General features: G+C 37.8%; 1 protein-coding gene across 2 annotated transcripts in view; it reads right to left on the reverse strand.

The window, feature by feature from the left end:
- Nucleotides 1-9,238, reverse strand: part of KCTD3 (potassium channel tetramerization domain containing 3) — a 63,363-nt gene extending 54,125 nt beyond the window's left edge. Inside the window, exons 1-4 of one of the 2 annotated variants that reach the window (XM_036853250.1) lie at nt 9,044-9,238; nt 5,191-5,244; nt 4,895-4,940; nt 3,182-3,255 (exon numbers count right to left, since the gene is read on the reverse strand). In XM_036853250.1, the coding sequence (XP_036709145.1) occupies nt 3,182-3,255; nt 4,895-4,940; nt 5,191-5,244; nt 9,044-9,126 (257 nt within the window). In that variant the 5' untranslated portion in view covers nt 9,127-9,238. The remainder of the gene's footprint in view (nt 1-3,181; nt 3,256-4,894; nt 4,941-5,190; nt 5,245-9,043) is intronic. The other variant, XM_036853239.1, reaches the window with a different exon arrangement.
- Nucleotides 9,239-15,928: the final 6,690 nt, after the last annotated feature.

Raw genomic sequence — 15,928 nt, forward strand, 5'->3', positions numbered from 1 at the left:
GTTAAGACACTAGTTCTTCCCAATTTGATCAGATTCAATGTAATCCTAATCAAAAGTCTAGCAAGTTATTTTATGGATATCAACAAATTGATTATAAAGTTTACATGGAAAGGCAAAAGATCCATAACAGCCAACACAATATTGAAGGAGAAGAACAAAGTTGGAGCACTACCACTACCCAACTTCAAGCTTTATTATAAAGCTAGAAAAATCAAGATAGCGTAGTACTGGTGAAAAGAATCAACAACAGATCAATGCAATAGAACAGAAAGCCCAGAAATAGATCCCATACACATAGTCAACTGATCTATGACAAAGGAGCAAAGGCAAAACAATGGAGTAACAAATAGTGCTGAAACAACTGGACATCTGCATGCAAAAAAAAAAAGAGAGAGAAATTAGTCTAGACACAGACCTTACACTCTTCACAAAAATTAACTCAAAATGGATCACAGACCTAAAGGTAAAATGCAAAACTAAAAAATTCAAAGAAGATAACATTTAGGAGAAAACCTCAGTGACAGTGGGTATGGTGATACCTTTTTAGATACAACCAAAAGACATAATCCATGAGAGGAATAAGGATAAGCTAGATTTCATTAAAATTAAAAACTTCTGCTCTACGAAAGACAATGTCAAGGAAATAAGACAAGCCACAGAATGAGAGAAAATATTTGCAAAAGACAAATTTGATATGGGACTGTTATCCAAAATATACAAAGAACTCTTAAAACTCAACAATAAGGAAACAAATTCAATTAAAAAATGGGCCAAAGACCTTAACCAAGGAAGATACAGAGGTAGCAAATAAGCCTACGAAAAGATGCTCCACATCATATGTCATTAAGCAAATGCAAATTAAAACAATGAGTTACTACTACACATTAATTAACATGGCCAAAATCCAGAACCCTAACACCAAATGCTGGCAAGGATGTGAAGCAATAAGAACTGTCATACATTGCTGGTGGGAAAGCAAAATGCTACAGTCACTCTGAAAGACAGTCTGAGGTTCCTATAAAACTCTTACCATACGATCCAGCAACTGCACTCCTTGGTATTTACCCAAAGGAGTTGAAAACTTACGACCACACGAAAACCTGCCCATGGATGGTTTATAGCAGCTTTATTCCTAACAGCCAAAACTTGGAAGCAACCAAAATGTCCTCTTTAGTAGGTGAGTGGAAAAATAAACTGGTATATTCAGATAATGAAATATTATCAGCATTAAAAAGAAATAACATGAATAGACATGGACTTAACTGCATAATATTAAGTGAAAGAAGCCAATCAGAAAAGGCTACATACTGTGTGATTCCAACTATGACATTCTGGAAAAGGCCAAATTATGGAAATAATACTTTGTACAGTATTATAAAGATGCACACATGTCATTATACATTTGTGCTAACTCATAAAATGTACAACACCAAGTGAACCAAAGGTAAACTATGGACTTTGGGTTATTATGATGTCAATGTAGGTTCACATCAATTGTAAAAAAAAAAAAAAAGTATCATTCTGGTAAATGATGTTAACAGTGGAGGAGGTTGATAATAAAGGCAGGGGGGCACATGGGAAATCTCTGTACCTCCCTCTCAATTTTGTTGTAAACCTAAAACTGCTATTAAAAAAAGAAGTCTTAAAAAACAACAGACAAAAAAAATTCCGTAGGCCTAAGGAACACATGTAATTGCGATATTAAATTGCTTTTATTTGTGAAACTGGTTGTAACTAGTTTAATAAGAACAGTTAAAACTTTCTTATTCTATTTCAAAACTACTTGTGTTAACAGTACAGTAGCACTGGCTAATTATTTATCTGGGGAAGAAAGACAAATATGATAATGATAATACAGTGTGATAAGGGCAATACAAGAATTTTATGCAAAAAACAGAAGTAGAACATAGTATTCTTTTTTCAATTCCTTCCCACCTTCTTTTAGAAGGTACTACTCAGAGAACTTAAGTTTGCTAGGCTTCCCTAAATGAAATAAAGAAGCAAGTTGAAACAAAAGCAGTGAATACGAATACTTAAACTATTATATTTCTGCCTTTCGTGGGTGATTTAGTTGTGGATTAGTCACAAGGACACTGACTAGAAGTAAATTTAGGCTTTAATCAAATGCTAAAAATAATTTTACCCCAGAAGTAAGCAGTTAGTAATATACTTCCCACTTCTACCCCAGGCCAGGAAACAGACAAACAAAAAGCCCCAACACACTCTTCTATTCATTCAATAAATATCTACTGAACAGCTACTATACATGCCGTTTTAACAACACTGGGAATACAGCAGGGAACAAACCAAACAAAAAAAATCTTTGCTTTCAAGGAGCGCATATTCTAGTGAATATAAGCCAAAAATTATATAATATTACAAAGTAGCAGCTTAAAGAAACAATGAGAATTCTAAAACCTGTATCTAAAAAAGTATTAATAGGTCCTTAAGTGAAAGTTCATTAGGAATATATGAAATACAAGAACAATAAAATACAAATTAGATTGTAGCTTCCATTGTAGACTGTAGACTATGGCAAAGTTAAAGAAATAGTTTAAATGGTCATTATTTACCCACCAAAAAAAAATGTATCGCTATGCGTCAAGCACAATGCTCGATCCTACAGGTATACAGTAAACAACTTGTCCTTTTAGAATTTAAAGTCTAACAGAAGATAGACTACTGGGGTAGTGGCAGTGCAGGAAACTCTGAACACCTGTATCAGGCGGACACAGCAGAGATCACTGAAGTGATCAGAATCAAGCTGAGAGCAGAAAGGGTTGAAAGTGTTGAAGCAACAAAAATCAAGCAGGAGCTAGATTAGAGAGAGCCTTAAGAAACAACAGGAAGTCCAAAATCCTTAGCCATTAATCCAGTAACACATAAGAGTTTTAAGCAGAGGAATAACCAGATTAGATTTATATTTTCAGAAGTTAATTTTGGCTACAGTGTGAAAAATGAATTGAAGGGATGTAAGAATGAAGACAGGGAAATTGGTAAGGAAGCTATTAGAGTAATCCAGAGGAAGGGATGATGGTGGCCTGTATCTATGACAGTTTAATTCAGAGGAAACTTTTAAACAAAAATAATCTTGGGGCGGGGAAAAAAACTTTTCTTCATAAAATATACCCAAAACCATACCTTTGAATAAAAATTTACTTTAAAAAGATACATTTCTTACCTTAAGTCTAGTTCTTTTGTCCGAAGAAAATTTAAAATGGGTGCAAACGCTGCTGGATCTCTATCAATAAATATCTGTAAATAAAGAATTACAAATTTTATTTTCAAATTACAAATTAAACTTCTAACTTTAATATCTGTAACACTAACTTAGGGAACAAATACTGAATTATTTAAATACTATATTTCCTTGATTCCACTCTTATTAAATTTTAATGTTTCTAAAATTGAAATGTAGTTATAACCGTGTGCATTTATGTGGTAGTAGTGGTGTCTTTTCTCCACCTGAAAAGCTGTTGTTAGATTGATTATATTTTAAGGTGCAGGAAAAATGGTATCAAATAAGTCCACTTTCTCATTTCTATTTAACTGATATCTTTGGTGAAAGGGACACCAAAGGGAAAATTTTTATCTGAAATATTCTAGAATTCAATAAATACTTTGAAAACATTATGCATGAATAATACTTTCTTACATCATCTGATCACTATTGGTGACAGTGACTGTGATTTACATAATTTGTGATTCATAAGTGAGTCATTAAAACAACAATGTACTTTTATAATACACACCAGGCAATCAAGAAAAGTAAACTGCACACTGGTGTCCAAACTGGAAAACAGTAACACTTTTACATGCCACTATCTCAATTTCCTCAAGGGCTGGGTGTGGGGTGAAGGGGAGGGTGACAAAAACAACAAAATTTTTTTAAATAACAAACACAGCACCACTGAATACATATGGGGAAAATAAAATGCTTAAAAAATACGAAATACATCATTGATAACTTTTTACAGGAATGTATGCCAACACTATTCTGAACCAATTACAAAAGCTCTAACCATAAAATTGAACACCTTTTAAAGCTTATGTAAGTCAATTACACAGCAGAATGGTAGCAAATAATAAACCTTCTTATATTATAATCAGTTACTATATACAATGAATGAGGTTCTTCTGGCTTCATAAATTCTTGCTTTTGTTTTTATTAGAATCAATCAGAAGTTGAAGAAAACACCACAGATTTGTAGAGGTCTAATTACTGATGTCCTTTTTATAATCTCACATGGACCTATCTGCTTGTGCTGCTTTATTCCATCTGCAAATCTCATCACAGCAAATAAACACCTCTGGTCACTTTGTTGCCTCCCAAATGAAAGTCTTATTTGCTTTTGTGAGCACTAAACATTTACTTTACATGCTATTGTTCATATTACAACTGCTTTTTAAATTTATAAACCAATTTTTTTTTTTAACTGAAATTTAATAGTTCTTTACTTCCCTCACTCCACCATTGCTGCACAAGTTCATAAGGTTATTCTCCAAAATAAAAAATTGTAGAACTTTACTAATTTACAACATCTTACCATTACAATATTGAAATATTTTAGTATTTACATTCATCTACTTACTGTTCAAGTTTCAATTACTGATTAAAAGAAATATTTCCTCTCTTGACAATGTAAGCTCAGATCCTACAACCTCTCTAATCATGATTATTTAAATTGCTATATGCAGTATTCCCAGTTTCAAGTTCTCTTCTATAATTACAGAAACACTATTCATGACAAGAAATAAAAATCTTTAAGTACATATACTTTCATTTAGTAGTTATTAAAAGAGTAGTTTCCCTGTCTTCTTAGAGTATAAGGATCAAACATTATAAGCATTTTTAATCTAATTTAGAAACATACATCAACATTGTTATACTCACAGCACCAGTTTCATCTCGAAGTGTTGAAATTCTTCCACTCAGCAAACTAGAAGTCATTAAAATTTAAGACAGAGTTAGTTTTTAAAATCTGAGTATGAATAAAATGCTTTAATTCTTTCAAACATCAAAGACCAATACAAATGAATCATCCTATCTCCAAGGTAAAATAACAATTTAAAAATTCTATTTTAAGAGTTAAGTTTTTTTATTCGATACATAAAAATATTTATTTTTTATTGTTTTAATAAATAATCAACTGTATTTAAAAAAAGGTACTAAAGAATTATATGAAATACCTGGAAAAAAAAGAATCTGGAATCCACATAAGTGTCTGTCTTGAGGTACTAAACCTGCAATTATAAAGTATCTGGTATTATAAGAGAGGACATGATTTGAAATTTCCATGTTAGTTAACTTGCTTTAATACGCTGGCTAATGATTTACAAGTTGCTGCATAGCTATAGCTGTATCAGTTATATTCATTACTTTTAATATCTTTAAATTTTGCTACTTTCAATTCAGAGTTAAGATTATTCCAAGAGCTCTCAACAAAACCAAATAATTAATTTGCTTGCATATAATATAGCTTCCTAAAACACTACTTTCTAGCATGCCAATCTACTGAAGAATCAATAATTAGCCCACCACACCAAGTCTGAAATTCTCAACATGACATACTATCTTCAGGTCACGTTTCATCTCTCCAAACTGTTTTCCCCTCTAATAAGACAGTACTTCTTAATATCCTCAAACAATCCATGCTTACACCACTTCAGAATCTCCATCCCAGCTGCATCAACCTCATGTTCAATTATCCAAGTTCCACCCATCTTTTTTTTTAAATAAATTTATTTATTTATTTTTTATTTTATTTTTGGCTGCGTTGGATCTTCGTTGCTGCGCTTCTCATTGCGGTGGCTTCTCTTGTTGCGGAGCACAGGCTCTAGGCGCGCGTGCTCAGTAGTTGTGGCTCGCAGGCTCCAGAGCGCACGCTCAGTAGTTGTAGCGCACGGGCTTAGCTGCTTCGCGGGATGTGGGATCTTCCCGGACCAGGGCTCCAACTCGTGTCCCCTGCACTGCCAGGCGGATTCTTAACCACTGTGCCACCAGGGAGGCCCCATCCATCTTTCTTGATACCTTCCAGGTTCTACCTTCTCTTTAATGGCTTTTCCAAATATACTCTCCTATACTATCTTTCTGAGCTCATATTAATCCCACGGCACATAATGCATTTAACATTTCCTTTATAGTCTTGGGCTATTCACAACCGTTGCATTCACTCATTCAAAAATCACTCAGTAAACACTGTTTTGAGGTTAACTGCCATTTGATCAAGTCTGCTTATTACCACCAATTTGAGGGGAACTTTACCAAAGCCTCGTGTAACAGACCGAGGCAAAACAATCAGTAACTGATGTAAACTGGCATGACAAAGAATTCGATACAGGGCTCATCCAGTCCAGCGCGTGATGTCTGAACAATTTCATTTTAAGATTCATCACACTGCGCTCTGTATCTCTGACTCGCTGCCCCATCACCACGTGTCCTCACACAGAAGAGAGCCCAACAGACCTTTACTTTCCCTCCACATTCATTTTCTAGCATTACCTGACTGTTTTAAAGTAGCTCCTGTGCCCATTAATCAGACTAAGAAAGGAGCCAGTTTACTCAAGAAAATATGGCAAATTTTCCCAAGCATATTTCTTACCAGAATCTTAAGGAAAAAAAAATGAGAAGTAGATTACAACTAGTTAGAGGAAACTGACTTGGTCAAATCAATAGAAGCAAACCCAGTAAATGGTAAACTGAAATATCTAAGGATCCACTGCAAAAATGAGTCACTGTGTTTTGGAGGCAATCAAATTAATTCCAAATAAGGATCACTTCTAACTTGTGACATTTCACGTTCACTGCTTATTCAGCAAATTGTTTGCCAAATAACTCAAATTTTGTGTTACTTAGAAAATTACCCAGGTCTGCTTAAAGTCATATTAGCAATTTCAATTAAAATCAGCAGTTCAGGGTGGGTTTAGTAATCTGGAATTTCTGGGCAAAGGGATTAGACTCTCATCCCCACCAATTTTTTTTTTTTCTCCAAACAAGTGGAAGATAGGGGGGGAAAATACCAGAGCTCTAAAACTGGTTCCAAATATGATTTCATGAAAACTACAACATTTAAAATTACATATGACAAGCATAATTCTCTGAAATATATATATATATGAAAAGCCTTTTCTATGTTTTTATCTCATATCTACAGTGTGCCAAGAAAAAGATCACGTGCAATCTGGCCTTAGCAAAACATATCCACATTTATACTCCATGCTACTTGCCTCCTACTAAATTTACTTGGAAACAATCTAGTTAAAATTATTTATTCTGCAAAGTTACTACTGATAGATAATGCCACTAACCCTTGTATTTCCCATTTATTGCTTCAAATTTTTTTATCAATCCTGGAAGGTTGGTACTATTATTGCCATTACACATTTTAGGAAACTAAGCACTAAAAAATAATTTGCCTAAGGTTGCTGAGCTAGTCTCCCACTGGCTGGTCCCAGACTTCTCTCCTGAGGCCTCAAATCATACTCATTCATAACAGAATTAATCACAAATGGAGCCACACTGGTGTTCTTTCACTTCATTAGGGCTTTTCTGGTAAATAATAATATTAACAATTCTAAATGAAACCTCATCTTCTCTACTTTCTGAATCATCCATGAAGTGTTAAATAAATGATAAAAATTGGTCATTTTTTTGATTAGACCCTACCTATATACCATGTGCTTCTCTGCTCGTAAGAAACTCTCCTGAGTTTCACTCTATCGCTTCACAGCTGAGGTCAACTCTATGCCACAGGTGGTTCTCCCAGTGGCAATTACTCAACTTCAAGGAAATTAGAAACTAGGGCAGGGATTTTAAATGACGATAATGTTACTCTTCTGAAGGCCAGCTCTTGCAGGGTATTCCATTTTGGCATCCATAAGTTACCAAAGCGGCAAAATTTTCACGTGATTTTAGTAAAATATCCATGTCTTGTATTAGGAGACACCAATCTTCCCCTCCATAAAACCGGAATCTATATAGCAGCAATAACGTTGTAAATTCTTAAACTAATAAACAGTTTTGCTCGGGGGGTGAGAGAGAAAAAAAGAGTGAACAGAGAAAGCATTACTGTTTCCTGTACTGAATTCTTCAGCACACTTAGAAAACTATTCAAATGCTATACATTTTTATCACTATGGTTCACAGTGCTGCCGTTCTGCACTTTTAAAAATACTAGTTAAAAAGTCCTAGGTGTTGAGCATAGCAAAATACACTACCTCCTAGGGCGCTTCATCGTTTATCTCCCACCTAGCCTAAAACTCAACCACCCCTTCCTTGAAACAGCTGGCAAACTCCCATTTCCGAGAGGAGTGACTCATAAACCATAGCAAATCCACAGAAGAATGATTCTTTCCCACCCAACGAGCTTATTAAAAGACATAGTAAGGGAGTGGAAGGCCAGAGACAGATCAGAGAAGAGCTTTCGGTCTGTTTACTAGGAGAGCGCCACAGGGTGCCACTACCCAAAGCTTCCCAGAACCAACTTCAAACTGCAGTTTCTGGACTCGCTGCCCTACAAGTTGAACAGATCCTTCAGAGCTCTGAAAATAAATAACAACGTACCGCGCATCTACGGCACTCCCTCCACCGAAATTCTCGGAGATTTCAAACAGCCCTTAATGAGGCATTATCGCCCGAGCAAATCGATTTACCTTGTTGACCAAAGAGAAAGGGAGGCAGGTGCACCTGCAACAGTCAAACCACAAGGCCCGGGTTCCACAAAATAAATTCCTCAAGTACGCGCCAGGGTTAGGTAAGGAAGGCTATAGAATGTTCCTCTCGGCCTGATCCCCTAGAAAGGGGGAGGGACGTAGCCGATATTCTAGGAAGGCGGCAGCGCGGCCAGATGAACCCTGGTCTCGGTGATTCCCAAGGCCGCCTGCCCCTCGAGATCCGCGGACCTGCTCCCGCCCGGAGGGCCCTGCGCTCCCCGCCGACTCGGCGCCCATGCTCGCCCGCTATCCCGCCCCCCCGGGGCCCGGCCTCCCCCGGAGGTCGCCCGCCCGCTATCCCCCCACCCCGAGCCCCTTCTCCCCGATTCACCTGGTCCCCCCCACGTTCAGCTGCACGATCTCGCCGCTGCCGGCCGCCGCCGCGGCGAAGCTGCCGCAGTGCCCTCCCGACATGTCCGGCGGCTCCGGCGGCACCCGCCGCCCTCCCTCCCCGGCCGGGGCCGTCGAGCCAGCGGCGGGAGCCCGAGGCGGAGGCAGCGGCGGCGGCGGCGGCGGCGGCGGCGGCGGCGGCGGCGGCTGCAGGGCCAGCAGGGCTGCGGGCGCCGGGGGGCGGGCGGCACGCGGAGCCTCCCCCACGTTCTCGGCGACCGGGCGGGGCTGGCGGGCTTCCGCCTCTTCCCCTCCGCTCCCGCGGCGCGGGAAAGCGGCCGGGCCTCCACCTCTCGTGGCCTCCAGGCCGCCCAGCCGCGGCCTGCCGTCAGCTCTCCGCTGCCCCCCTCGCAGCCGCTGCGGCCGCAGCGCCGGCTGGAGGAGGGGTCGCCGCGTGGGACAAAATACCGCAGCGTTCTGCCCTTCGCCCGCCACGGCCACCGAGCTTGAGGCGGAGGAAGGAAACGGGGAGGAGGAGCTTCCCAGCCCAGCGGCCGGCGCGGAGGGGAGGGTGGGGGAATGCGCTCCTGGACCAAAGCCGGGTCCCATGGGATTCTGTTTCTTCCCTCCTACCACCGCAATCCCAGCACGTTTCACTTTTACATTTCAGATTTTCCAGCCCCGGGACTCAGATTTCCCAGGTTGAGGGCAAGTCTGGGCAAGCTGTCCAAAGCATCCTTATTGTCTCCCTTCTCCACGTGGATTTGGGAGATGAAAGGAAAATTTCTTAGAGGAAGTTATGCCTAAATGTTTACATTGCTATTTATGGTGGAAACGCGGTGAAAATTTGGGGATTTTAAAACTTTATAGCGCTTATCTCAGCAAACTCGTTACCTTACCCTCTTCCATCTCATCCCTACTCTCCCAAGCAGTTTGATTTTGTTAAGCAGGGGAGAAAACAAAAGACAAAAACAAGGAAAAAAAAATATATATATACCCCTAGGCAGTGTAGGGCCACACGTTTCTGGACTATAGTAAGTACTCAACTAATGTTACACACACACAAATACAATTTTTAAAAGTTTATTTTTGCTTTAAACAGTATATATTGGAACTGGAAACCTTAATGGCTACTAAAATATATTTTTTAAATGGTAATACTATAATACCTGGTGAAGTAAAATTCATATTTTATGGCAAGAGGGGAAAATTTTAAACATAAAATTTTTCTTGGCTTCCTTCGTCCCTTTGGGGCGGAATGAGCATCTGCATTCCCCGGACCTCCTTAGGAGGTAAGTTCCTTCTTAATCTCATCAAGGGTCACAGTTCTTTAGGAGATAATCTTCCTTCTTAATCTTGGGGCCGCTCACTTTGTACTTGTAGATCTGGATTATGTAACTGTCAGTAATACATCATTTAATGTACAACCCTCTGTCTCAAAAACTTGTATAGCTGTGCTTTGACCTCATAGGCAGAACAGTCCTCGAAGCTTTCCGAAAGGCTGTTCCTGGGTTATAATTTTCAATTTGGCTCGAATAAAATTTTCCATTTCTTTCTTTCTTTCTTTCTTTCTTTTTTTATCTTTGGAGATTTTCTAAATTCTTTTTTATTTAATTTTTTTTACTGTAGTATAGTTGATGTATCCATTTCTTTCTTTTATCGACTAATTTTTTTTGTTGACAACCTGATGCTCCACGAGCTAACAAAGACAGTATATTATGTTTCAGAAGTCGTTTGTGATACTAAAGCCTTAGCATGAATCCTGTTTTGCTATAATTTTACCATAAAAATTCAAAATGAAGACCTACATGATAGTATATTTTTAATTTTCATTGTCATAATAATTTTTTTAATCCTCTGCTGGCAAATATGCCAGTGATATGATATCCAGATTTGACTTAAAAGAGGATAGCAGTACTTACAGATATAAGATAAATATTATTGACCCCAGTTAATGATGATGATAATAATAATAGCTAATCTGTATTTATTAAGGATTTATCATATGCTAGGTGGTTTAGATATTTTCTGTCATTTTTTTCTTAACAACTATTGTTTCACTATTTAAAAAATGGAAACGTGGGACTTAAAATGATCAGAAAACTTGCTCAAAATTATGTAGGTGGCACATAGCATAGCAAGAATTTGAAGACAGGCAGTTTGAAATCAGTGCAGTATAACTCACTATATCTCATATATTCACTTGATACTAAGAAGATCAGATTAAGGGAGAAGCGAACTAGTAATTTTTCACCCTTTAAACAGTATTAGCTGTCTTTGTTCTAACCCTTAATATCTATTTCTATAAGGATTTGAAATTTTGCTTTCAAATTTGCAGGATAGAATTAGATGGTAAAAAAGGCCATTTAATTATCCCTGGGTGTTTAATTTTCCATTGGAAGAATGTAAAAGAGCACTTATTAACAGATTTTTGCCTTTAATGAATTCAAAAGGCAACATAGAGTTATTTGTGACAAGGCTTCTTATCTTTCCTGAAATAAATAAATGAAACCACATTCATCTCAATGCATAGTAATTATTAACTATCAGCAAGACATCTCATCAGGAGAGGGGAGAGGACTCACTATTTTATACACCAAAATGGTCAGAGCTTCTTGATGTATCCAGATCAATGTGAGTCTGAAGGGATTTCTTACTCATAAAACTTAAAGTTAGGATATTATTTACTTCTTAAGAATAAATTGAAACATTATTAACAAAGACAGCAGAGAGGGGAAAAATATTTACAATATCTATCAGACAAATGATTAAAAATCCACAGCACTTGGTTGTATGTGTATCACTTTACAGATCAACTGAGCAGACAAAAAGGGAAAAATATGGAAAGTATATCAACAGGCAAGTGACGGGATAACTAACAAAAACACTGAAATGCTTGCTCAAACAACAGAAAAGGATGTAATTTTCACTCACGAGGTTGGCAAAAATTAAGAGGTTTGGTAAAAATCCAGTGTTGAAATGGTCACACTCATGCATTGTTGATTGGAATTTAAAGGGTATGGAGTTTTTGAAGACAGCCTGAGAGTATCAACTTTTGAAATGTATATACCCTTGACTCAGCTCTTGTCTTCTAGGAATAGATCCTACAGACATATCGTAGAGACGCACAAGGTGCAGATCAAGAAGTGCACATTCATTGTAGCAGTGTTTAGAACCAACTAGACTGTTCAACAATAGGGGGATGATTTTTAGAAGAGTTGCATATTATGATTATTATGGGGCAAATCTATATGAACTGACCAGAAAAGGTCTCCAAGTATATTAGTGGGAAAAAAATCAGGTCACAGAATAATGCATTATGAGTGCAACCTCATTTATTAAAAAAAAAAAAGCAAAAGTAAAATTGACTGAGTCTACTAATTTCTATACAAAAGTGCACGTATTAAACTGGGAAGAAACGTTAACTCTAGAACAGTCATTAGAATCAGAAAGGGGAAGTCAGCAGTGATAAATAGAGGTAGAGCCTTTCAACTCTGTGGACTTTCACATTGTTTAAAGTGTTTACAGTGAGTTTTCATTCATGTATTACTTGTATGTAAGTATATGTGTATGTATGTATGTGTAAATAGAGTAGATTCAAGGTTGTCTGCATGACAGTTTTTTAAATTTATATTATTTAAAGACTTATGCATGTAAAAATATAAATTAAGTGTTCTTTAAATACCGTTACTTTTTTTAGTAGATGTGTTGAATTTGACACTACTACTAGACCAGTACTTCTCAAACTGTCTTAGATGAAGGACAAGTTTACTTCATTTACAATTCATTGGAGATCAATGTTTGTTCCTACTGCACATGATTGGAACTCACCTCACACCACATGCAACTTATCAAGCAAATTTGATAACATCTGAACTGGTCTACACCCTGTGCAATGAGATAAGACCACTGCTGGCATCAAATTGCTATAAATGTTGTTAAACTCTTTCTCTCATTTTTATACTTAGTTTGTTGCAGACTGATGACAAATGATTTGTGGATGGACCACACTTAAGGCGGCACTGTATTCGATATTGAAGCGAGATGTTGAGTAGGCAGTTATATACAGGAGTCAGAAGTTTGGGAGGGAGACCCAAACTGAAACTACTCTTATCTTTACTAAAATAAAATTTTGGAAATTAGCAATATATAGATGGTTTTTAGAGCCATGAGGCTACCTGAGATCGTAAGGGGGTAAGTGTAATATAAGGAGACAAGAATAGGAATTAGGAGGGAGCCCTTGACTATACAATATTAGGATGTTGGGAGGAGAAGGAGATACAGCCAAGGAGACAGAAAGGAGTACCAGCAAGAGGAGGAAAACCAAAGGAGTATGGGGTCCTGTGAAATAAGAAATCTAGTAAAATAAAGACTGAGAATTGACCATTGGTTTTAGCAACATGAAGGAAATTGGTGACCTTGTAAGTAAGGGTAGTTCTAGTGCAGTGATGGGAGAAACAGCATGATTGGTGGGATTTTGCTGTAAAGAACAGTAAGGAAATGGATGGTAGCAAACAGATGAAAGTAATGGCAAGAGAAGGCTTCATAAGATGATAAAAAAATAATAGTAATAACCACAAGCCAATGGAAACCATTCAATAGAGAGCAAAAAAACAGGTAATTCAAGAGAGGCAGAAGATAATTATTGGACTTCTGTCTCTGAGTAGGTGAAAGGAGACAACTTCTAGTTAACAAGATAAAGAAACTGAGCCAGAAGGAGAATGGGTAATTTGCCCAGTGTTTGCAGTTGCCATTATTATTATTATCTCCTAACCCACTCTAAGTGTAGACACACCCCTTATTTGGGGTATGACCCTAATGATATACTCTATATATCAGATTTTAAAACAACAGCTTTTAGGTTACAAACAACAATAGGGAAAACTTCCTCAAACAGATCTGTCAATATACAAAAACATGGCTTAAGAAAGGGGTAAAGGACTTGAAGTTTCACTGGGTCTCATCGATCAAAGCTAGAAAAATACACATTCCTAGCCTGATGGTATACTCATCAAAGATGTTAGTTCAAGGGAAACGAAGGACAATAATTTGGAGGCAGTAGTGAAGGGCCAGGATAACATCTACCCTCCAGCCCCATGGTATGAGGATTACAGGGAAGAAACTAGCCTACATTTGAGAGAACAGCAAGGGAATCAGTGTCCCCAGGGCAGCCCCCTTTCAGTCTGTTCCAGGAACATTCAGAAAAGAGGGTGAGGCTAAAAGGAGATTTTCCTGATGAGTGACCATGAATTCCAAAGGACACACTGGAAAAGTTATATTTTGGAGGAAGAAAATAGAAAATGAGCAATGATCTGTGCTAGATTTTTGCAGAACAATATAAAATGGGAAAATAGGTGTGAACAGATTATTCCTGAAGTTCCCTTATGCAGATTACAATAATGATCCAAAGAAGGTTTTGTTTTATTTGGAGATGGGAATGACAGTAAAGGCTTTTGCCTGGAGCAGTCAGAGTTCAATGAACACTCCGAGAAAACTCTTACTCCAAAAAATTTATTAAAGGTCTGCAAGGCCTGAGATGATCTCATACCCCACCCATCAACTCTCAATCTCCGTCTGCAGTCTTCTCTCCATGTTCCTTCCTACCTCTCTACTCCAATCCAGGTACCCAACCCACCTTGCTATTATTCCAACATGTCAAATAAGCTCTTGCTTCAGGACCCTGCACCTGCTTTTCTCTCTGCTTGTAAAGTTTTTCCTTGAAACAGCCAATGGGCTCACTCCTTCACTTCCTTCAGAACTCTGCTCAGTCATCACTTACCAGAGAGGCTCTCACTCTTATAAGCCAGCAAGGGAAACAAAAAAATACTCAATTAATTAAAAAGAAGGCATAAAAAGAAGGCAAGGACAAAGAATAGATGAGACAAATAGAAGACAATTAGCAAGATGATAAGTTAAAATCCAGCCATATCAATCATCTTATTAAATGTAAATGGTCTAGGGACTTCCCTGGAGGTCCAGTGGGTAAGATTCTGGGGCTCTCAATGCAGGGGGCCCGGATTCGATCCCTGGTCGGGGAACTAGATCCTGCATGCATGCAGCAACTAAGTCCACATGCCGCAACTAAGACCCAGCATAGCCTAAATAAATAAATATTTTTTTAAAAAAATGTAAATGGTCTAAGCATTCCAATTAAAAGGCAGGGTTCATCAGGCTGGATTAAAAAAGCAAGACCTAACTATATACTGTTTAAAAGCAATCCTTTTTAAATATAAAGACACAAATAAGTTAAAAGTAAAAGGATGAGAAAAGATGAACCATATGCACTGGATTGAATGTTTATGTCCCCCTCAAAATTCATATTTTGAAATCCTAACCTCCCCAGTGTGATGGCATTAGGAGGTGAGATCTTTAGGAGGAACTTAGGTCATGACAGTGGAGCCCTCATGTATGGAATTAGTGCCCTTGTAAAGGGACCACAGAGAACTCTCTCACCATCTTTCTATCATGTAAGGATACAAGGAGAAGATGGGAGTCTGCAACCCAGAAGAGTGGTCTCACCAGAACCTCACTATCCTGGCATTCTGATCTGGGTCTTCCAGCCTCCAGAACTGTGAGAAATAAATTTCTTTCTGTTTATAAACCACCCCGTCTATGGTAGTTTGTTACAGCAGCCCAAACTAACTAAAACACAATTCTAACACTCATCAAAAGAAAGCTGGGATAGGTATATTAATGTCAGACAAAGTAGATTTCAGAGCATAAAATGTTACTAAGGATAAAGAGGTTCATTTCATAATGGTCATTAAGAGAATATGACAATTGAAAACATTTATACAACTAATATCTAAACTTAAAAATACAGGAAGAAAAAACTGATAGAACTGCAAAGAGAAATAGACAAATCCACAATAACAGATAAATATTT

This window comes from Balaenoptera musculus, chromosome 1, assembly GCF_009873245.2.
Source record: "Balaenoptera musculus isolate JJ_BM4_2016_0621 chromosome 1, mBalMus1.pri.v3, whole genome shotgun sequence".
NCBI lineage: Eukaryota > Metazoa > Chordata > Mammalia > Artiodactyla > Balaenopteridae > Balaenoptera > Balaenoptera musculus.